The sequence below is a fragment of the Lethenteron reissneri genome, chromosome 42, assembly GCF_015708825.2.
Source record: "Lethenteron reissneri isolate LAM-NWPU_2019-01 chromosome 42, ASM1570882v1, whole genome shotgun sequence".
NCBI classification, from domain to species: Eukaryota; Metazoa; Chordata; class Hyperoartia; order Petromyzontiformes; family Petromyzontidae; genus Lethenteron; species Lethenteron reissneri.
The window spans coordinates 4,638,555-4,662,408 of record NC_083820.1 but is presented as its reverse complement, the minus strand read 5'-3'; the positions used below and the strand labels follow the sequence as shown (position 1 = coordinate 4,662,408).

At 40.3% G+C, this 23,854-nt stretch overlaps 1 protein-coding gene across 1 annotated transcript in view; it reads left to right on the top strand.

Annotated features, from left to right (window-relative positions):
* Positions 1-23,854, top strand: part of EYS (eyes shut homolog) — a 283,886-nt gene that overhangs the window by 193,695 nt on the left and 66,337 nt on the right. Inside the window, 3 exon segments of the mRNA XM_061569020.1 lie at positions 535-810; positions 14,094-14,267; positions 15,628-15,781. Coding sequence (XP_061425004.1) covers positions 535-810; positions 14,094-14,267; positions 15,628-15,781 — 604 coding nt within the window.

The window sequence follows — 23,854 nt, the reverse complement described above, 5'->3', positions numbered from 1 at the left end:
CCACGTGACTTTACCGAAAGAACCAAAGAATGATTATTTAGTAGACGTGTAACAGTGCATCAATTCTCGACATCAATTTGTATTCTGTTGCAATCCCCCAAAAATGCCATACGAAGCAAGAAGAACAAGTGCATCAAGTAAAAAATAAATGTTGATCCTTACCTTTCTGACACATCCATCGTCTTGAATTGATAATTTTAAATTTGCATTTGCTGCACGTTATTGTTTCACGTGACTACTTCAGTCACTGGAGGTGCTGCCATTCACAGCAGTGTTCATCAAAAAACCCAAGTGTAACGCTTAGTTAACTTTGATTAAATAATTGCGACACTCCGTTGAATCACCTTGTCGGTTAGTAATTCCGCCCCCTACATTGCAGGCTGCAATTTTTTTTTATGTTTTGGTGAATGCCGTGTATGTTAATACATGCAAACACACGACTTGCAGAGGCAAGCGCCTACGTGCACTTACGCTGAGACTGCACTGTGCTTGTTTGTCTTTCTTCTCCTGCTGTGTGAATGCCTCCCATTACAGCATCTCAGAATGTGTTTGTTCCAAGCACTTCAAGCACGATGATCGCCCATGACGATCCCGATGTCTTCCCACCTTCCACGACGAAAACGCCACCACCACCACCACCTCCACCACCTCCACCACCTCCTCCTCCACACCTGGTCCCAATGTCCCCTTGCCAGCGGCACGTGTGCCTAAACGGTGGCACATGCCGGGATGTGTTGCTTCCTGGGGAGATGGTGATGTCCTTCTGCTGTGACTGCCCTCTTCACTTCACAGGACACTTCTGTCAGCTGGGTATGACTCTCCTCCTTTTGCAATATAGATGAGTAGGCGGTGCTAACATGTATGATGTGTACATCTACCTGAGCAGCATACAATTACACTTTGCACGTGTTTTTGTTCTAAAATATAATGAAATGTGTTTTATATATATATTTATACCTTTGAACTGGGTGTGTTTCAGAAATCAGAAGCCTTTGATGGTTAAGGACATTTGAGAATGTATTTTATCTTTGAACAAGGAGGGATGGATTGAAGAAATGATCTCAGATCATTTTAACACGGAGGCTTTCGCGACCAACATCATCCATATTAGAGGTTTTTGGGTTAGATCGTGTAAAAACAAATTTACGCGATCTAACCCAAAAACCTCTATTATGGACCTCAGATCATTTTCATTCAAGTTCAAGTGTAGATGTTAAACCAGCTGAGATCTCGTGAGACTGGGATAGAGTGTCAAATGCAAGCGTGATGTTGACTAAAATAAAACAAGTAACAAGTATAACCCGTAAAAACAAAGTTTTTCACTATAAATCCTTTATATGCGTGGCGGCGAGAGTCCTCTCGTCCTCTGGCTTGAGATGGCTGCCACCTATGGGTCAGATGATTGCATGGCAGCATTAAGCAATAGGTAATTAAATATAATATTTTTGTCCTAAAAAGTGTAAAATTTTGGAAAAATTTCACGAACATTAATTGTCACGCACAACGAGTCTGTGTGAAAAATGTCAGCTTGATTGGATCACGGGAAGTGGGTTAAAAAACGACCAAAAGATTTGCACGGTCCTAAGCAAGCAAGCAAGTGAACTTAATATAAAGGATTTAAAAATAAAGTTCAGCTGTGCAGCAAAGAGAAAACAGAAAATAAATCCGGTCACGGGTTATCAATACATTGTTTTGCCGTATCGATACTGCTTGTTTGCGATGTTTAATTCACATTGAGGTGCTGGAGATATACCCAGACTTTTTACCTACGCGCTGCATACTGAAACAACTGTCGTGTTGTAAGGTAGCCACTGTTACTCATCGCATTGTAATTGTACGCTGTCGCGGTACGTCGGCAGCAGATCCATCTTTTGCTTTGGCTTCATCTCTGGGTTTTAAAATTACATCGGTGTCACTGCATGTCTATAGAATACAATGGAAGTATTGAAGTGGGAGGATAACTGATTGTTTCTTTCTTTCTTGTGAAACAAAGCGCTATCATTTGTATCTCTTAAAGGCGGTTAACGCAAGTCAAACCAACTGCCGACATTCACATGCGCTCATTCACTGAAGCTATGAACGCTGACACTTGCACTTTTTAAATCCTTTATATTAAGTTCGCTTGCTTGCTTGCGTGCTTGCGTGCTTGCTTGCTTGCTTACGACCGTGCAAACCTTTCGGTCGTTTTTTAACCCACTTCCCGTGATCCAATCGAGCTGACATTTTGCACACAGACTCGTGCGAGACAATTAATGTAAGTTAATTTTTTTTTCCAAAATTTTACACTGTTTAGGGAAAACAAATTAAATATTTAATTACCAATTGTTTAATACTGGCAGACAATCATCTGACCCATAGGTGGCAGCCATCTCAAGCCAGAGGACGAGAGGACTCTAGCCGCCACGCATATAAAGGATTTATAGTAAAAAAACTTTGTTTTTACGGGTTATACTTATTACACATACTGTATAGTTGGCATTTAACAATGCATCACTTGAAATGTATTCCTTTGCTCATGGTTCCTGAATTAAATTGCGTGTGTCTCTGAGAATCAATCATCATTAGTATTAATTCGAAAGACAGGCTAGAGTGACGGTTATGAAACAACTAGGCCCATGAAACAAACAAAACCGTGCAAATGAAACAGAAACCACGATAAACAATACGAGCAATACACTAAAAACAAGATTGAAATATGACTTTGAAAAATCGAATTGTAACATTTGCTCCAATTTCTAGGTGGGTGGGAAGAGGGGGGTGGATCGTTGCATGTCTACTAAACGGTACTCATGGTATTTAATACATATTCAAATAAAGAGGGGTAATTGTAGCAAGTGCATGTTTTGTTTACTTTCACACTGAGGTATATTCTTCACTGAAAGCTGATATTCCTATAAGGAGAAAACAGTGTTAATATATTCTTAGGTTTTTTCGGTAAAGTCACGTAGGTAAAACATTAAAATTAATAAAAGTAAAATAAATAAAAATCACGACGTTTCGGAGGCAACACAAGCTTCTGTCTTCAGGTGGAACCGGCACACTTATTATTAAAAAGTGTGCCGTACTTGGCCCCCTCTCCAACCATTATATAAACGGAGTGGTAGCTCTTGTAATCTCTCATTTACTTGATACAGCTGTCGTGGCTGTGACGGTTCCACCAGAAGACGGAAGCTTGTGTTGCCTCCGAAACGTCGTGATTTTTATTTTATTTTACTTTTATTAATTTTAATGTTTTACCTACGTGACTTTACCGAAAAAACCTAAGAATATGAATCCTTGCAGTCACGAAAGCTTCAAATCTAGTGTTAATATAACGGTCACGATATTTGACGGTACTTTATAAAGTGTGCAATCGTGTATACATAACCATTGCGCTGCAAATCTTGGATTGGGATTTCCTCTTACACAGAAGGAATCCATTTTTAATGCATTTCCAGACAAAGTTGAAAGCATTTATGCATCCTGCCCTGTCCGTTTTGCCCATCCGTCTGTCATCCGTTTCGAGCAAGCGGAGCAGTAACCACCGTGAAGGTCACCCAACATAAACGAAACCTAAGTCTAAAGTTCCGTTGCTGTTACGGACTAACTCGAGAGAAAACCAGCCGAATTGATCAAAGGGACACTGGTACCGTTTAAGCAGAGCCCTCATTCTGTCATCTCGTCGGAGCCTACAAATGTAACTCACTGACCCGCCCACACTGGACATCTGTGAAGAAAGAGCTTCATAGCTCATCGGATTCCTCCAGTCTAAATACAGTGTCTGATTCTTATGCACAGCTTCCTGTGTGAGTACTGCCATCATTAATACTATTACATACGAGAAAAGTGTTACAAAAGCCATGCATATGAATTACGTTTCTTCCTTGTTAAAATGATATACTTTTCATTAAGAAAATATGTCATCATCATTTATTTAGGGAGTTATTTGAAAGACTTTTTTTTGCATTTGGGCAGTATCGCCAATTTCTGAGAAATAATCAACGTGAAGAAGTGCCACTTAAACTCCAAATTATATGACTCTAATCTTTGTACTACCCATTCGAAGCATCTCAATGAGCTATAGTTTTACTGAAAATGTGCTCATGCTTGAAAGTGCGACTACTATGAATGCAGCATTTTATGATGCACGTGTAGAGAAATAATTTTCCCTTACGTGGATTTTTTTCCATTGTATTTTTGAACAATGATATTTTTGAGCAGGTAGAAGCTGAAGTAGTAGGTTTTTCGATATAAACTGCAAGTCTACTTGAAACAGCTTTTTTTGTTTTACAACACGGATGCTAGCCCTCAGTGATACAACTTTAATTTCTTCACGGAATGGTACATTTTATTAAAAGCATTTTTTTTACAAAGGTCACTGCTATTTGGGGCTAGGCTAAAGTGTGGAACACTTTTTTGTCCATAGGACACGTATTTCCAGACATTATTAATTTAATTATGCAAATCAGTTTTGGTGTTTTTGTTTTTTTTAATCTTAGATTTTGTCCTTAATACAGTTTTTTTGGGTTAGATTATATAAATATATAAATGTGTCATTAAACCCGCCACCACCCGACACAGCCAACTAGTAAGGTTTGTCACGTAAACAGAACGTGCCAATTCGTTACGAGTACAGCACACCGGTGTGTTGGAGAGCAAAGCTACAACATTTACAATCTGAGAGTTACATTTACAACCTTGGCTGTTTGTGTTAGGCAGAGTAATAATCGAGGATAATGTAAGCACTGCTCCCGTGCTCATTTTCTCTCATTTGTTTAAGATCTCTTCACTTGGCTATTGCAATTTGGCGAGTATTGTCAATTGTTTTTTCAAGAAGTGTTTTGCACGTCGAATGGAACATGCTTAATGTTCCTGGAGCAAACACATGCGGACAAGAAGTCGTCGTTCAGAGGTCTACACAGATCTCGTCTCATTGCCACCGCACAACAGAGCAGGTTTGGAAGTTCCACAAATACACGGGATCTGCAAATTCACGCTTTCAAACACTGGATTACAGGCACGTGACACCACAGCTATTTAAGTACACTATGTAATGTCAAATATACAATTGATCAGAAATGATATTTAACATTCCTTTCAAACTGTCACCTCAGTGGCAAGCGCATGTACTACTTCGAGACGTTTCAGCTGCTCAAGTATGATCACATTTATCTTTGCATTTTTCCTCAATTAAATCAAAGCCATTCTTTAGTTTTCATTCGCACGTGCATTTGTCGTGCTCGTTTTGTGAAACGCGGGAGCGATTGGTGTGCGTGTGTGCGAATTTGCACGATTTTTTGATCAACAAAAAACATTTCCAGTCCTTTACGGCTATTACTGGTGTGGACTCGAGTCATGTGACTTGGACTCGAGTCAGACTCGAGTCATGAATTTGATGACTTCAGACTCGACTTGGACTTGCATAACAATGACTTTGTCCCACCTCTGAGGTGTGGACTCGAGTCATGTGACTTGGACTCGAGTCAGACTCGAGTCATGAATTTGATGACTTCAGACTCGACTTGGACTTGCATAACAATGACTTTGTCCCACCTCTGAGGTGTGGACTCGAGTCATGTGACTTGGACTCGAGTCAGACTCGAGTCATGAATTTGATGACTTCAGACTCGACTTGGACTTGCATAACAATGACTTTGTCCCACCTCTGAGGTGTGGACTCGAGTCATGTGACTTGGACTCGAGTCAGACTCGAGTCATGAATTTGATGACTTCAGACTCGACTTGGACTTGCATAACAATGACTTTGTCCCACCTCTGACTGGTGTGGACTCGAGTCATGTGACTTGGACTCGAGTCAGACTCGAGTCATGAATTTGATGACTTCAGACTCGATTTGGACTTGCATAACAATGACTTTGTCCCACCTCTGGCTATTAGCCATGAGAACATACGCCACCAATCAAGAGCACGTGGTGCCCCCCCCCCCCCCCCCCCCCGATGAAGGACGTCACACTTTGCTCGTGTTCCTTCCCTCGCCTTGTCACGACACAATAGAGCTTAGGGTCCCTGTATTTATACTACTATTTATATTACTGGAAAGTTCTAGAATGTTCTAGAAGTTACTCCAAGTTTACTAAGCTCTGAATCTATCTGGAATGTTCTGGAAAATAGGTAAATTTCAAAATATCAATGTCCTGGTCACATAAGCAAAGTTTTGGGGAAATAATAGCCATTTTCTGTACCTTTGAGGCATACGCAATGAGGAAATAACACTTACTACCCAGGATTTAAAAAAATGGTTACACGGTGTTATCTGACTGCACCTCGTTTATCATTTTGCCAATTTTGACGAAGTCTCATCTCATACTCCATCTCTAATTGGAAATCATGAATGTAAAAATGTATCGGCAACTCTTGCAAGCATCCTTTTATTAATATTACATCAATACAATTAGGGGTCAAATAATTCATCACTCCAGCGATTATAGGAATTGTTGCGATTCTATCATGCTTAAAAATACATTCACTATAAATTGCAGTAATGATAGCAACTCTAATGACTGCAGAGGTGATGTTAACCACTTATATACTACATATACGAATATATAAACAATATCCCATGCACAAGATTTGATGCATTTATCTTGAGCTGAATAATTTATGTTAATATAGTATAATTCCTCAGATCCATTTGTGTTGTCAGGGAAGACCATTTCGTATCCTATTATTCACGAGGTTATCTACACATTTTCACCATTCTGTTGTAAAATATTACAGAAAATAGGATGAGTGTGTCATGAACTCCACTTATTCGTGAAAACATTTCCGAATATTACAAATTTCTGTCCAGTTTTTTTTCCAAAGTGCATGCTGGGTAAAATGGGCCCGTCAATGACATTTTAATGCGACGCTGTTTATCCAAAAAAACATGTTTCTGATAATAGGAAGAGTATTTCAGTGGCTAGTGAAGAGTGTTTCTACTGAAACGCTCTTTGGTAGTTTGAAGCGCTTATCGTGCGATGCGTCATGCAGGTTGCACGTGCATTGGCGCATTCACGCACACTGCGTGCTCCTCTAGTCCATGGACTGTCCATTCAAATGTCCATCCCATTGTTAATGCTTGATCCGAGGAGTTTACTGCCGTCGCTGGAAAGAAAAATCAGTCACCCTCCTTCCTGGAAGACCCCCTTCTTCTCGCTGTGCTGTGTTGAAAAATGCTTACCATTTAAATGCCGATGTCAAAATATCTCTTAACACATCGGAATGGTCTGCTCTACGAGAGAGTTCCAAATTGTTAGTTTGCTTCATGGCACAATTGGAATGAATACAAAATGGGAAAACACTGTCTCCCTGCACATCTCTGTTATGGGCACGAGATAGAAGTGGAAATTCCACTTTGCCATGGTGGGAGCCAATGTCTTGGATAACAAGTCATCCTATATGTAGCAACACATATGCACCTCCGTTGAATATATATTTTCAAAAGTATAGCTTCACAACTTCTAAGAATTTTGTTTCTTGCTGTTAAAGCATATCGTGGAAAGTCTTACTGTGCTGCTTCACGATAGTTTTTCAAACTTTTACAGGCTGTCAAACACGTGATTTATTGGGACAGATTATTTATGCTATGTATATATATTCACCTATATTCAAAAGGCCTCAATAGCAACTTGTTGTTTCTTCTGTTGAGGAAAGTGGTCCGGTTGAATTTACGGTGGAGTCGTAATATGAAAGATGCCTTCAAGGTAAATTGCCAAAATCTACAACAAATGTGAATTAATCGTCGACCTAAAGAGGACGTACAATTGTTTTCACGTGTTAGTGTATGATGGTATGTACATTCATACAGTGATAGACATCATTGTTGGTTTTGGGATATGTAATATTTTATTGTCATATTAAAGTGTTCAAGGTTATTGCACCCTTGCTATTACTGAAATGTAGAAAAAAATCCAACATGGAATGTAAGAATGCCTTGGGCAAGTTTTTTTTAAATCTCAAGAATTCCGGCTTCCATTTTTTCTCTGTCTACATATGTGTTTTACTAAATAACATTTGGTATGGATTAGAAATATATGACATGTGGCTAATAATACTTCATATAAAGTGGATACTGCCACTATATTATGTATGTATTTCTCTAAGCTCCCATAAGCTGTTTAATATTGAAGTTCATCAACATGTCCTGTGTCATTCCTGAAAATGCCAACTCGTCCAATGAAAGCTTTTCAGCTCTTACCGAGCGCTATCTAACGAAGACTATCTGCTGTTCCGATATCGTTTTTTCTCTGAACCGAAGACTGGGAGCTTATCGAGTGTAAATGCATTTCAGGCCATTAATAAACCCACTCACGGAGGAGAATTTGTAAGCCCTGCCACTCTCACTTGTCATTCTGAGATGCTTTGCTTTAATTGCGAGCCCTTATCGGCATTTACAGAGAATACTCTTTTGTGTGTGCATGAATATTTGAACGTAATTATAACAATAAAGGCTCAGGTCTGCCTGGCACACAGTGCTTCAAGCGCTAAGAGCATATATTTTGCAGCAACAGGCTATTTGTGCGCAAAAAAATGTGCACTCGAGTTTGACACCATCACAAGCGACCAAATATCCATTCGACTTACTCGAGTGCTAGTGGTGAGCACCTATTAATACTGACACATGGATTTTTTTTTCAACCAAACCCTCCCTACATTAGTAAATGTTACACACCGTGTGAATACAGTATTCCCTCGTTATTCACGAACTTGCTACCCACGATTTTGGATATCCGTGAATCACATCTGGAACTCTGCACGACTGCATATCGAGAGAAATAGAGAAAAGTGATGAGAGAGAATGTGATGCATCATCATCATAATTTAAGGTAAGTACATATATAAACTATGATTTAATACTTTAATATGTATTTGTATTTACTTTACGTTCATTGAACCAATGTGTATTTTTGTGTTATGATAATGTTCATGTGTTTAATCTCTTAAATACGTATTTATTTTAAGTAATTCATAAAAAAAAAGTTTCTGTAGGCCAATATCATTATCCGCGAATAACGAGGGAATACTGCACGCCACCTACAGACAGAGTCACAAACCCAGGAGAGGAGACACAACCCACAAAGATAGCCCCACGCCGAGTGTTCTCTCGCCTGTCACCGTCGGAAATGCAATGAGTTCAATAAAAAACAAGTATAACTCGTAAAAACAAAGTTTTTCACTATAAATCCTTTATGTACGTGGCGGCTACAGTCCTCTCGTCCTCTGGCTTGAGATGGCTGCCACCTATGGGTCAGATGATTGCATTGCATCATTAAGCAATTGGTAATTAAATATAATATTTTTGTACTAAAAGTGTAAAATTTTGGAAAAAAGAATTTCACGAAAATTTATTGTCACGCACAACGAGTCTGTGTGGAAAATGTCAGCTCGATTGGATCACGGGAAGTGGGTTAAAAAACGACCGAAAGATTTGCACGGTCGTAAGCAAGCAAGCGAACTTAATATAAAGGATTTAATTAAAAAGGACTGGCGCCTGAGAGGGTGGTGTAAGTGGCACTTTGCCTGGCTCTGCCCGTTGATGCACAGGAATGTAATAGAAGAAAACATGTACATGCTGCAAAATGTGTGCATGGCAAACGAACTTTATGAATATTTCTATATTTAGTGACACAATGTTGCACTGTACACATAATAAACACGCACAAAACGGAACAAAGTTAATATTTTAAACCAAATAAACACATTGTTTAGGATCAAATTCCCTTAAATGTGCCTGATCTAATGAGATATTGGAAGCTAAGCAAAGTTTGAGCATGGCTAGTTCTTGGACGGGAGTGTCAGAAAATGCCAGGTGTTGTAGGCTAGGCCTGTGAGATACGGCGATGGCAGTACAACAATTGATTCTTAAATCTGTCTGTGCATGAGCTCTGTGTTTTCTCCCACACTCTCAACAATTATCAATGAAATTTGCCGAATATTTAAAATAAGATTTTCTTTTAAATAAATGTCTTGAGAGTGGACGAGGCCTTCCTTAGTAAACAAAGAACGTTAGTCATTCTTAATGGCTGCTAAAGATGTTAAGGAATTGCTGGAGCATTTACCTTCATGATTATCCAACCATCAGTGAAATATTGAGTAAATAAACAAAGCAAAACCTTGTAAAATTTTCATCCTTTATAGTTAAAGGGCAAAAAGCCATCATTTCCCAATGCCATTAATGCCAACATATCTTGCTTGCTATTGCTTTCTTTATTATACATTTCTACAGTATGCATTTTATGAATACAACTTGTTTAATACATTTTGAAGACCACAAATTCGCATGCAAAACACAAGTGTGCATCTGTGCTTATGAAAATGTACAGTCCTCTTGTCAGTGCACCACCACAGTAAGGCCAACCCACGTGTGCGGTGTTGGTTATAGGGGATACTTAATCATACTTTACCATCCTGATAGTGAGATTTGGTGAAGCAAAGGGGGTTCTGGGCTAGTTCTGAAACTCAGGTCGCAGTGCGCCGTCGCTTCCTGCCCAGCACCTATGGACACGGTTTTATCGGCAGCTTCATGTATTTTTAATTGTTTGACAACAAGGAGGAAAATACATTTCCTAGAAGAATTCCACAATGAGTAGGCTGTCACATGTCAAATTAAGTTAATTATCCTTTTCTGTTTGATTATGTTTGGACTATCTAAGTTTTGACTGATGGCTTTTTATATATATGTAGTCACGTAAAGAGTGTCACTATAGTGTTAGCGCCAGGCACTGTTACAAGAGTGCTACTGTGCGTCTGGAACCTCTCTCTGGGGCCACAGTGAGTACGGCATGCGAACGGGCCCTAGGGGACATAGTCCTGGTGACGGCCTGAGAGAGGGAAAGTCAGGACATGGTAGTCTGGATGAACCCGGGAGGGCACGTGACTGGGACAGGGTAGTAAGAGGGGCCCGAGGGGGGGGGGGGGGGGCTTTAGGGACACGTGATGCTCGGTCGAGATCCTTCGGGAAAGGTCGAGGGCGGAGCCAGGCCATGCTCAGGAGCATAAAGGGGCAGTCCCTAGAGTGTTCTTGGCTGTTCTCTGGAATCAACCCTCGGGGCTACGTCTCTTCGATCTTCGGTCTGCGCTCGGCATCGTGGGTCAGTCAGAATGTTACTGACTGACCCGGTTATGTAGTTACCCTGTTAACGTAGTGTTGTTACCCTGTTAGGGTCTAGAGTGTGTACGTTTATGTAGTTAGCCCTGTTGGGGCTGTGTAATAACGCCTCCAAGTCAAGTGTTCACAACTACATATACAGTACATAAACTTATGTGTGTCGATTTACACTTTGAAGTAAACTTCTGTTGAAAAGAGATAATCACAAAAAAAACAAAAAGCCATGGACCGCAATGATTTGTCACAATGAAATTAAATAAACGTGCAGACTTCTGTCCAGTAATTTCAATGTAAAGAGCTCTCCATGCTGTGCGTCATGGCAGTTGCTTGACTATACTTAACCGCACAAGTGAGTGCATGTCAGTGATGGGGAGGCACAGGACCAGTTTCAGATATAACTCACGACTGATGTTAGACCTGGTTGGGTAATTGAATTCAGGTCGCCATGTTCATTTCATCATGCGATTACCACTACACTATCACTCCAAAAGTATGAGATTAATGCTGCTGGCTGATTGTTCTTTAGGAAATTCATGAATGTTTGAACGATATCAAAACCAAATTTGTATTTGTCTGTTTGGCAAATAGCTTGTTAATAAAGATGGCCTTCCATTGTAATGTTTTATTAATCTTGCTTCACATGCTTTATTTAACACTGATTCTTAGAACACTTAATATTCCAGCTATTGAATAATACATGCATTTCTTAAAAATGCATTTGGTGCAGTTAAGCATGAATGCAATCATACCGAACCGTGCCTTAACAAATGCAACACACGATCTATTCCATCAGCAGAAGAGCAGGCATCATGGTCTTTGTAATCCCGTGCCCATGGCTCATTATTTCAGAGCCAGAGGCCAAATAAGGGTGCAGGGTGTAAGGGCCTTTCAGACACGTCTGCTGTCTTGCAATCTAGCACATTAAACTGCTTGTTATTGGATACGGTAATATTACTGAGCTGAACATAAGCCCCGTAGCTTATCTTACTTCACACGTCAATTTCACACCTGCATAAGTGTATAAGAACGCATTGACAACGAGGGGGTGGACTTTGCAGAAGTGTGAATTATCTTCTGTCCGGGGCTACTCCACACTCGTGTCACAAATTAACCGCCAATGCCTTTGCTGATTCGTCAAGGAGCATAAGCCATCACCACGTGAACTCCCGGTCATCCTTGCAGCAGCGGCTTTTGGCTAGCCATCGAGCAAAGACGGCGGTCACCGCATCGCGCACTTTTCAGATGCGCTTCTGCGGCCGTCTGGAACGCTCTTCCTTCCGATAGTAGGAAGCCATTGGAACTATGCACTTTTAAATCTAGATTCAAAACTGATTTCTTTAAAACTGATTTTTTTTTGTGTTTAGCTTATTGTCCTTCCCCCGCACCTCCGATTAGCACGGTTGGCTACGTACGGTGCGAAATAAGTTTAACATACATGCATACGTGCCCTGAGTTCAGGTTGTCAATAGTTATACTTAAAATGCTGCTTATGAAAGCCACAAAACTGTCACCAGTGCTTTACATGAATCAAAATCGTTGACTTTGATGGTTTACAAATAGGTGGCTCACTTGGAAGTTCAAAGAACAAATGGAATACCACATTGGTAATAATAGGAGTCCCACTGACACACCACATTCAATACTTATGCAGGTGTTTTGAACTTCTTTCGCACCGTACTTAGCCAGCCATGCTAATCGGAGGTGCGTGGAAGGACGAAAAACTAAACACGAAAGCACCGATGCAGCATCGTTGAGATCCTGAGTTTAAAGATGAGAGTCACCCATGATTTAAGCAGGTTCTTAAATGTTGTAAGCGATGGGTCTCAGCGAGGAGCTGGTCGCTGGCATGGGCCCTGCACCACCAAATGTAATTTTGGCCCACCCAAGTTAAACATATTTATAGGGTGCCACGGTGGTTGAGATGCTATCTTCCTCGTCTGCTATGCAATAGGTGTCGGGGGTTAGATCCCGACCCTGGCGCTTATATATTTGGTGTTTGCGTGTTCTTCCTGTGGTCGAGTGGATTTTTTTTCTCCGAGTCTTCCACATTTAGAAACATGTCTTTCGACTATTTAGATAATTTAGCTGCTATAAGTATCCAAATGACGGGTCACTTCGTTGAGCCTTCATTTGTGGCCAGGTCGCTTTTAAAAAAAAAGTTAATACCTCAGTGGGCATTGCCTGGTAGGATGGGGATGGTTTAGTTGTATTTGTATGTGTTTAGGAGATTTATCTTCTTGGTTCTTTCGGTAAAGTCACGTAGAAGGGAAATAATAAAATAATAAAAATAAAACATAATAAATAATTCTCACGACGTTTCGGCCACAACGCAAGCATCCGTCCTCAGGTGAAGACCAGGTCTGTCGGGGAGACAGCGTCTGAATCCCTGCAGTCACGAAAGCTTTAAATCGAAATTTAGGCGATTTGTTTTCCTTTCTTGTACTTTACACTCCTATAATGTTTTTGTACTGTTTGTTGTTGTAACATTCTTACCCGCCCCTGCTAAATTTTTTTTATGAAAAAGAGCTTTACAGCTCATCAGATTCATCCAGTATGAATACATGTCATGAGTCTGAGCCCTTGTTAGCGGGTATTGCCGTGTGTTAAGATGTTTTCAGCAAATTAACGAGCGTTCACACACGTGGGAGGAACCCGGAGCACGCAGAGAAAGGTGTGCACGCAATCAGCGAAACACTTCATCCAGTGCAGATGGAACAGATGGGAGTCGACATTTGCCGTATCGCTCTCTGGCAGTGCTACCGAAGCAAGTAAAGATGTCGTAAGAAAAAAATGATTATAAATACATTCCGTAAGCTAATTAAATGTTAGAGTTCAGGTATGAGGCATCTCACTCATTGCCGATTTGACTGTAATTGCTTCTGTTTTTGCTTTCATAATCGCCGTGGTTAATTCCCAAACAGGATTTCAGAAACCTCACGCATTTATATTTTTATTTGTAGGTTGCTTTGCAATTATTCATTGTCATTTTTTATTATTGTTGCAGATGACACCATATATTTCCCATCTTTCGGTGGGAGCTCTTTCCTGAAGCTGCCTGCTCTGTCCGCGCTGCTGGAAAACAGCAACGAAAGGAATGATTTTTCTCCGAGGAAAAACTTCTCTTTTGAAATCGTCATTACCGTCAAGACTGCAGCTGTGAATGGAACGATGCTTTACAGTGAGTAGGCCTACCTTCGATGCAAACGTCAAATTACATTTTGCCTTAACTCAGAACACCAGATGTGGGCTTCACATGGAAATGTATTATATATGTAGAAGTGATACGTTATGATTATTATTATGACTACATCAAACTGTTATAAAAGTGGTGCATTGCACATTTAAGATGTTATGAGTTTCCATGAACACCATATGAGCTCGACACTGCGTTGCTTCACAAAACCAACAACTTCAGTTGCTTAACAAGCTTTGGAGTTCTGAGACCACGCTGTGTCACGTGCTGTCATTATTCTATCATCTATCACACGTCCCGGGGTTAACTGGCCACCAAAGGAACAAGCACGTGGGGTTCAGTGGGTGCAAATCCATTGCACGCCTCGTGTACGTGTCATCTTAGCATTGGGTTCACACAGAGGGTTTGTGATCAGCACACGATCGCACAAACACTGATTTGTTTTACATCTTATATTTCACAGTTCTTAATTTGCGATGAACTATGGGGCCAGTTGAAGCACAACATATTTTTTGTTCGGCCGGCCAGTGATGCTCCACGTTTCATATAAATAACTGGAAATGTTGCAATAAAAATTACGTGTTTGGTTTTTTACACGTGCATGGAAGTTTCTTTTGTAGTCGAATATTCCTTCATGGACACTTTTAGTAATTGCATCACCTTTAATATATTTGGCCATGATAGTGGGTTTTTTTTTCGTTTGGTTTTCCAAATGTAGAACGCAAGAAGTTGTTGTATGCCCACAATTCATGAGCATGATGCTCCTTCCGAATGAACACACACTTGGCCGATAATATTTGCACGAGCACATACTTGCAGTGGAAAAGACGAGCATTCGAACTTTTTCCTTGGTTTCTTAAAAGTTCAGACTTTAAGGCAAGCATACTCGACTCGTCTTAGACTACCATCCGATCACCTCGGAAGTCTGTGACTGTTGACCTATTCATTTCAGCTTCAAGAGGGAAACTTGCTTTGGGCCACTCATTATCGTCCAGCCCCTTGACTGGAACACATCACGATCTGTCAGAGCCGAGCATGTTCAATCGGCTCAAAAACTATTGATGTGTCATAATATTATAGACATGTCTCGGGGCAAGTGTTTTTTTTTTTGCAAGCTTCGTGAACTACACAAAGTCTCCAGGGGTGATGACAAAATGAATATTTCCTCAGAAAATGAAGCCCGCACCATCGTGGGCCGATATGTTTGATGACGCGTTAACAGCCACGATCGGGCCCATCGCGTGCCGTCGTGGGCAATGCTCGTGTGAAGAAGTGAAAGGGGGAGCACCCATCGGCCGAGGAGGGGCCCGGCCGAATTGAGTGATTGTGTTGCTCGTGAGTGCAGGTGGCAGCGAGGGCCTACACGCGTTCTTCATCCACCTCTTCCTGACTGACGGAAGGCCGACTGCTCGGCTGGGCTGTGGCCGCTTCGACACAATTGTAACGGTCTCCTCGCCACAGCGGGCAAACCATGGCCAGCTGTCTGCCATCACAGTCAGGTATGGTGGGCAATGCTCATGCTAGATGGTGGGAATTTAAACCGCTGCATTTTCGTATGGGTTGGAGGCCCTGTTCAGCAAAAATGCTGATTTGAATTAAAAAAAATGTCACTCTTAATACAGATGATTCAATACAGGTATCAATATTCACCAAGCGACAGGTCAGTGCACTCTTGAGTAGACCGTGTAGAGTCTGAAATGGTGGCTCTGTGGTCAAAGCACTTTGGTCACGATAGGAAGGTTGCCGAGTTGCAATCCCGGAAAAAGGGGTGAACTCATCTTAAAGGTCAAAAGTGGTAATCCTGTGAAGAGACATTTTCCCCCCCAGGCCACTGTCATGGGAATGTTTAATTACCATCACTGGAGCTTTGTGGCTGTCAATAGAATCAAGCATCGCCCCATTGCTCGTGTGAACAGGCCAGCCACATTGTCTGCTCTGCATCGGCGTATGTATCTGCCTTCCTCAGTCTTTGCACCCTCAGTGTATGGCAACACCACGTGGGCATTTTACACAAACTCCTGTTATGATCTCTCCTTCAAGCCTGCGAAGCTAAGGAGATCTTGCACCGCGTTAAGAGGTATCCCCTAGGGCTACTCATCCACAAAGCAAATACTCGGCTTATAGATAATAAACGAATGGATGAATTATAATGGCTGACATCTGTCTGAAAAAAGAATAGCAGCTACAATTTGCTAGTATCAAAATCTGAAAAAATTAAATCGTTTTTTACCCTTTCTGGCAATTAAACAGGTATTTAGATTTTGATTTAAAGCTTTCGTGACTGCAGGGATTCATATTCTTGGTTCTTTCGGTAAAGTCACGTAGAAGGGAAATAATAAAATAATACAAATATGAAACAATACAAATTATCACGACGTTTCGACTGCAATGCAAGCAATCATCATCAGGTGTGAAAACCACACCAAGAAAATTAGAAAAAAGTGGCAAATTTTCTTGCTGTGGTTTTCACACCTGATGATTGCTTGTGTTGCAGTCGAAACGTCGTGAGAATTTTTATTATTTTATATTTGTATTATTTTATTATTTCCCTTCTACGTGACTTTACCGAAAGAACCAAGAATAGGTATTTAGATGTTCAAACACCAAATAGAAACCTTTTGCAAGGAATCATGTCTGCATTAACCACACGTACTTGTGGCAAAATATGCAAACAAACATCATCAGAGCATGGGTTTCTGTTTGGTATTTGAACATCTAAATAACACCTTTTCATTGCCATACTTTGATACTGTCAAAAAGGTCCCATTTTGACATCTGCCTCTTAAAAATATCTTGTTAGGGCACGCACGCTTGCAAAATTCAAGACAACGTGGGTACTTTATTTAGGGCATTTTGTTCCCCCGCCACCCCCCCCCCTTTCATTTATTTGGATGGTGCACGTTCCTGTAACAATTCACGGCATCGGAATATTTCCTTAGATTGGGGGATAGGCGGGTCAGCAATGCCTGTGTTATGCTCGAGTAATATGTACATGGCAAACTGCATTAATTTGGAACCATTTCCATATCGGCTTTTATATTTAAGCAACTTTCTAAAGGGTTTTGGGTATAAAAGTTTACCTTTCCTTTGCCTACTTAAAGATTTAGCATTTGCATTTCAAGTGGCTTCGAACTGCTATTTATGAAACACTACGATTAAAATTGCACAACAAAAGTACATTAAGAACCTATTTTGAGATGCCGTGTTGGCAGTGGCAAATAAACACAATTTACAACAACAACAAACACCAAACATATTCATCAATAACACCGCCTTAAAAAGAACATTACATAATAATTAAGACCCTTCTTAATTGTACGTGCTATGAAGAAGGGCCATTTCCGAAACGTAGCCTATTATATGTTGACGGCATGGTTATTGATAAACGTTTGGGGGGAGTTTAGATGAATAAGTTGGGCATTGTTAAGTTCACAAGGTTTATGCAAGTAAGAGGGTGAATTAAATATCAATGACGCCACTGTGATGCATGTTTTTAAATACCGTCTGTGAATGGAGAATTTGTTAAAATTCACCTTTTTACAAATGCATACCGTGATTGAGAGTCTGGTGCCATCAGTGTTATAGACAAGTGGATATTGAAAAACATAAAACCTTTTCCAGGCTGTGACTTACTTTATTTGAATGTTGCATATATATTAAATCAATGTAGTCCACCACCATATTAGCAGGCTAGACAAATTTACTTTTGTAACAAAGGCAACTGCCCTTTTAAACTCGAGTGAAACACATTGCATTTAAAATAAATTTGCCTCTGTACTCTGCCACTGATATTTTTCTGAATTGGTTCGATGCAGAATTCCATTGCAAGCATTGCAATTAAGGTCCTTGTACTGTCCAGGCATGATTTATGGTGCAATTACGGGTGGCGAAAAATCATTTTACAGACCATTCTTGTGTGACGGCAATAACCCATCTGCATGAAACAAAAACATCACAAAACTTGCACAAATAAATTCGAAACAGATATTAGACTCGTGTAAGAATGCACTCGCGTACATACACAGGCACGCAGATTTTTTATAAATGTATATTGAACTTCTTTCGTGCCATATGTATCCAACAATGTGAATTGGAGGTGCGGGGGAAGGACAACAAACTAAGCACAAAAAGCAAAATAAAAAACCAGCCAGATACTCATTGAATAACACAAATTTAGTTACGTAGGTAAAACAATAAATAAAATAAAATAAATGAAAACAACTAAATTAAATCACGATGTTTCGGAGGCACAGCAAAATAACTGTAGTTACAGTTATTTTGCTGTGCTTTTTTGTGTAACCTGATGAAGGAAGCTTGTGTTGCCTCCGAAACGTCGTGATTTAATTTAGTTGTTTTCATTTATTTTAATTTATTTATTGTTTTACCTACGTGACTTCACTGAAAAAACCAAAGAGTATGAATCCTTGCAGTCACGAAAGCTTCAAATCTAGAACAAATTTAGTTGCTACAGTTATGTTGAACGGTATCCTAAAACAACTCCCATGCACATGCACTCGGGTACACACACAACTTTGGCGTGTGGTCGTTATCAAACTAAAAGTACTCGACTGGAAATAAGTTTTTTGTTCGCCTGCTGTGATGTGCGCATACATAACCCCGCTTACTCATTTGCCCGTCTGCCTTGCCGTATTGAAGTCGTGTTGATAATTGCAGTTGTGAGTGGTATAGTCAAGTGATGACAGCACTTTGGTTTTTATAACAGTTTTTTTGGCACGCGCAAAGCACCGCTTAACATGCTCTGAGTGGACAGTAAAGTCTATATTTGTCTGTGTAGAATGTATGTTGTTGTACTGCAGTATTTGTTCATTTAGAACCTCACAATACATAGATTTGGCATACAGCCAATTTTAAATGCCCTATCTATAGAATGCATGCCCAATCTCTGGGAGATTCATTATAAACGGTGTATAATTATCCATGCGATCATAATTATTCGTGTGTGAGTGGATGCATTGCACTCAGAATCACTTGTTGTACCTAATTTGTTCTTATGGAGTGGCAACAGCAGTGAGCAGACTGTACGATGAGCCCATTGATATAGAAATGATGGTTATCTTGTGTGGCCAACGAAGGGCAACGATTGGAGATTCAGTTCTAAGTTATTTAGCCATTCAAGTGCTTTTTCGGTGATTTCGCTAATTTTAAGAAAACAACACCTTCACGTTTATATATTTTGCGGCAGTGTGAAGTTATACGCTCCGTGGTTTGGCATTCGTAGCCATAGCTGACATTGCACACAGGAGAGAACATTTTCCTTGACACTTGTGCATCAGGTATCTATCACGTCTCCGCATCTCCCGTAGTTTATCCAGACCCGTTTAAGCGCCGGCCATTGTTTTCGTGATGGAAGCCGCGTTGGTGGTGGTGGTGGTGGTGTTGGAGTCGCTCATGAGTTTGTTGGGCAAGTATGAGCCGGATGATTGGTAAAACACAGCCATATAAGCCTTCGTAGCCAACCGTGCTAATCGCATCTCGGAGTAGCACGGTTGGCTACGTACGGAGTGAAAGAAGTTCAACATACATTAGGATTCGAGTTTCTTTCAAGTTTCCTGCTCAAGTGCTGGGCCATGGCTCAAGGTGCCCCGCCTCCCTATATCCTTCACCTAAAAAGACAACTCTCTATACCAGAGGTAATGAGCTATAGCTAAATGAGAACGCTTCAGGTGGCATCCCCTTACCCTCCACAACAAGTGTATACGAGGTGACATCATCATCAGATGCATTTTAGCATCACACTCACGTTATGATTTTAGTTACATTTGACACAGAGGGTGCCACGATGGCGAGATGTTAATCACCTCGCAAGGCATACAGGTGGTCGTGGGTTCAATCCCCACCTTGATGCCTGTATATTTATAGTTTGCATGTTCTCTCTGTGGTCGTGTGGACTTTTTCTCTGGGTCCTCCGGTATTTTTCCTCCTACATTTAGAATCATACGTTTAGAGTATTTGGCTACTATAACATTTCCACGTGATAAGCCACTTCATTGAGCCATCATTTGTGGCCAGGTCGCTTCTAAAATAATATCTAACGACATAGCTCAGTGGGTCCCACCTAGTAAAACAACATTTTTTATATGAACCCGGCGCCGTAAGTTTCATTCCCATCCGTGGCTAACAACAGCTGCGATGGGTATCTGACTAAGGCTTAAACCCCCCCCCCCCACCAACAACCCACACTGAGAAGTGTGGTGAAGTATGGTTGAACAAATCCCAGGCTTTTATCCGGCGGTGAAATTGCAAAGGGATGCAAATTATTATTAATGCTAGGTGGTAATTTAGCATTTTGACAACATGTACATTTTGCTACAATGGCAATAAAATGTCACTTTACAATGTCGGTGTATGTCGCTACTCTGTGTTATTGTTATAATAGTAGCCTGTAGGGAACCAACGATTAATGGATCCATCTATAAATATCGATTGTTAATCTCATGATGCATGGATCACATCACATGCCTGGGAAGTGATGTTTTTCGATTTGTATGCGTTGAATGTGAGAGAATCACGTGACACCTCCAACCGCAAGACTCCGCTACATTCGCCATAAACAAATGGTAACTTCTGAATCATGAAAATGTGATGAATTGAGGGGGATGGGGGGGATGAATGGTTATGATTTGTATGCACAGTCGCATAGTGGGTTCGATTGCGTAGTAGGTACATGTTTTAACTACAATGCTCCGCCACCCAACAGAGACAATGAAATCAAGTTGTCACGTGGTAAAATATGCCAGTTGATTTAGTTTCACTTTGTTGAAAAGCAAGATGTATTTTACAATTTCGTAGACATTCTGCTGGAAATTACAACCAACATCATCATTTCGATTTAAAGCTTTCGTGACTGCAGGGATTCACATTCTTAGTTCTTTCGGTAAAGTCATGTAGAAGGGAAATAATAAAATAATACAAATTAAACATAATTAAATGAAATTCTCACGACGTTTCTGCCACAACGCAAGCAGCCGTCCTCAGGTGACAGCTCTGTTTCTCCCAGCGCTGTCTTTCCGACAGCTCTGTTTCTTCACCTGAGGACGGCTGCTTGCGTTGTGGCCAAAACGTCGTGAGAATTTCATTTATTATGTTTTATGTTTATTATTTTATTATTTGCCTTCTACGTAACTTTACCGAAAGAACCAAGAATACAACATCATCACGTGTTCACGAGACCTCCGCCTTCGCGTGGATATGAATGTAAATGCAGTGGCACCAGCCGTGTGAGCCGTCTTTCAGCGCAAAACTAGAAAGCGGCGAAACATTCAAGGTTATATTTGAAGTGAGTCGAGTATCCCACTGTGCAGATTTGAGACATTTCACGGAAATGAGGTTTCAGTGTAATGTCATTTCAATTCTCCGGACCCCAATCTCCAATGCGCTTTGTATTAATGTTTTAATTTATGCTGCGTGATTGAACCTGTGCTGTGTGTTGCTCTGGAAAATAGGCTCAGTAGATTTCGATTTAAAGCTGTCGTGACTGCAGGGATTCATCTTCTTGGTTCTTTCGGTAAAGTCACGTAGAATGGAAATAATAAAATAAAAAAAATGTTAAAAATAAAACATAATAAAATCATTCTCACGACGTTTCGGCCACAACGGCTGCTTGCGTTGTGGCCGAAACGTAAAAATAAAAGTAAATGATAAAAAGAATAGAAATAATAATAGAAATAAAAAATTATAATTAAATAATATAAATAATAATAGGAATAAATGTTTATAAATAAATTATTTAGATTTTTTGCCCTATTATTTTAATCATTTATTATTTCTATTTAAAGCTTTCGTGACTGCAGGGATTCATCTTCTTGGTTCTTTGGGTAAAGTCACGTAGAATGGAAATAATAAAATAATAAAATTAAACTTAATAAAATAATAAATAATGTTATTATGTTTATTTTATTATTTAATATAATATATTATTTTATAATGTTTTATTTTATTATTTTATTATTTCCATTCTACGTGACTTTACCGAAAGAACCAAGAAGATGAATAGGCTCAGTAGTTTGCCATCTAAGCGAAACACGTTTACCTATTCACACTTTGCGGTTTGAGCTTATGTGTACATTATGGTAATATTGGAATGCAGTGGTCGGAGCATTTATTAAATAATATTTTCAGTGTTATTATCCCCTTGATGAATACCGATTGTTTGGCTACTGGGATAATGTAAACATTTTAAATGAAGGATATCACAGTGGATCAGGAAAAGGTCATACATACATCACAAATGCATTTACTGTACATGCTCATTTCATTAAATTCCATATATGATACGTAGTTATCCACGTATTTCTTTCTCCACCCTAATTTTACATTTTATAATGTTTCTAGTCGAGGTGGCCAGTCAGCACAGGAGGGAGTCAGAGCACAGAGCTGGCACTGTTAACATCCTGGGTTTAAATCCGAGTTTCAGCCACATTTGTAGAAAACCATGTTTTCAAGTCTATTATGTATATATGTTCTTCTTTCGCTCCGTACGTAGTCAGCCGTGCTAATCTGAGGTGATATTCTTCATATGGATGATGTAGCTGTAGAGCAAAACGTATAATTTATATCTTGATTTAAAGCTTTTGTGACTGCAGAAATGCATACTCTTTGGATCTTTTGTAAAGTCACGTAGATAGAAAAATAATAATAAAAAAATCACGACGTTTCGATCGCAACACAAGCAATCGTCCTCAGGTGAAAAAAGCAACCTGGCAATAAATGATAGCTCAACAAAGTAACTTATCATGTGGAAATGTATAGCAACCAAATACTCTGAACGCATGTTTCTAAATGTGGAGGGATAAACTGGAGGACCCGGAGAAAATCCACGAGACCACGGGGATAACATGCAAATTCTAAATATATAGGCGTCAGGCTTAGGATCGATCCACCACCTCCTGTATACCAGGCAAGGTAGTTAACATCTCGCCACTGCAGCGACGGTTAAGCCAGATACTTGCATCAGGAATAGCGCGATGTTCACGCAATTAACACAATTATCAGTTTGATGGTCTCAGCCCGGCCAACAATGACTATGCCAAGCAAAACCAAAAAAACGTTATTGGTTTGAATGTCGTGTAACAAATATTTGCAGGTGTTAGGGTTTGTGAGCTTACTGCTAGCCTGGCCCGGAGCCACAGGAAATCACTGGTCAGAGCAGATGTAATTTCAGAGCACGTTCCGGCGTGTCTTCTGCGAAATGCACGTGCCAAAATGCCATGCGTACGAGGAGAATGGTTTGCCAAGACCTCCTCGCACTCCCCCACGTGCTCATGCCTTCAGGTACAGAGTATCTTAATTCGGCCAGCGGAAACCCAGCTCAGGATTTTGCGGGCAGGTTCAAGAATCCCACGGTGGCATTCCAAGCTCGTTCTTAGCTCTACTCGCTTTGACCTGTTTCACCTCGTGAACTGAGGGACGTCAGAATTAGCGGTCCACCATGAAATGTGGATTGTGGAATCAGGCCAGATTTATACAAACACGGCCACAGTTCAGCCAAAAATAGGGGAAATAATGGCCCAAAACACGACGATTTGAACCCATGATCTCTGTGTTGAGAGAAA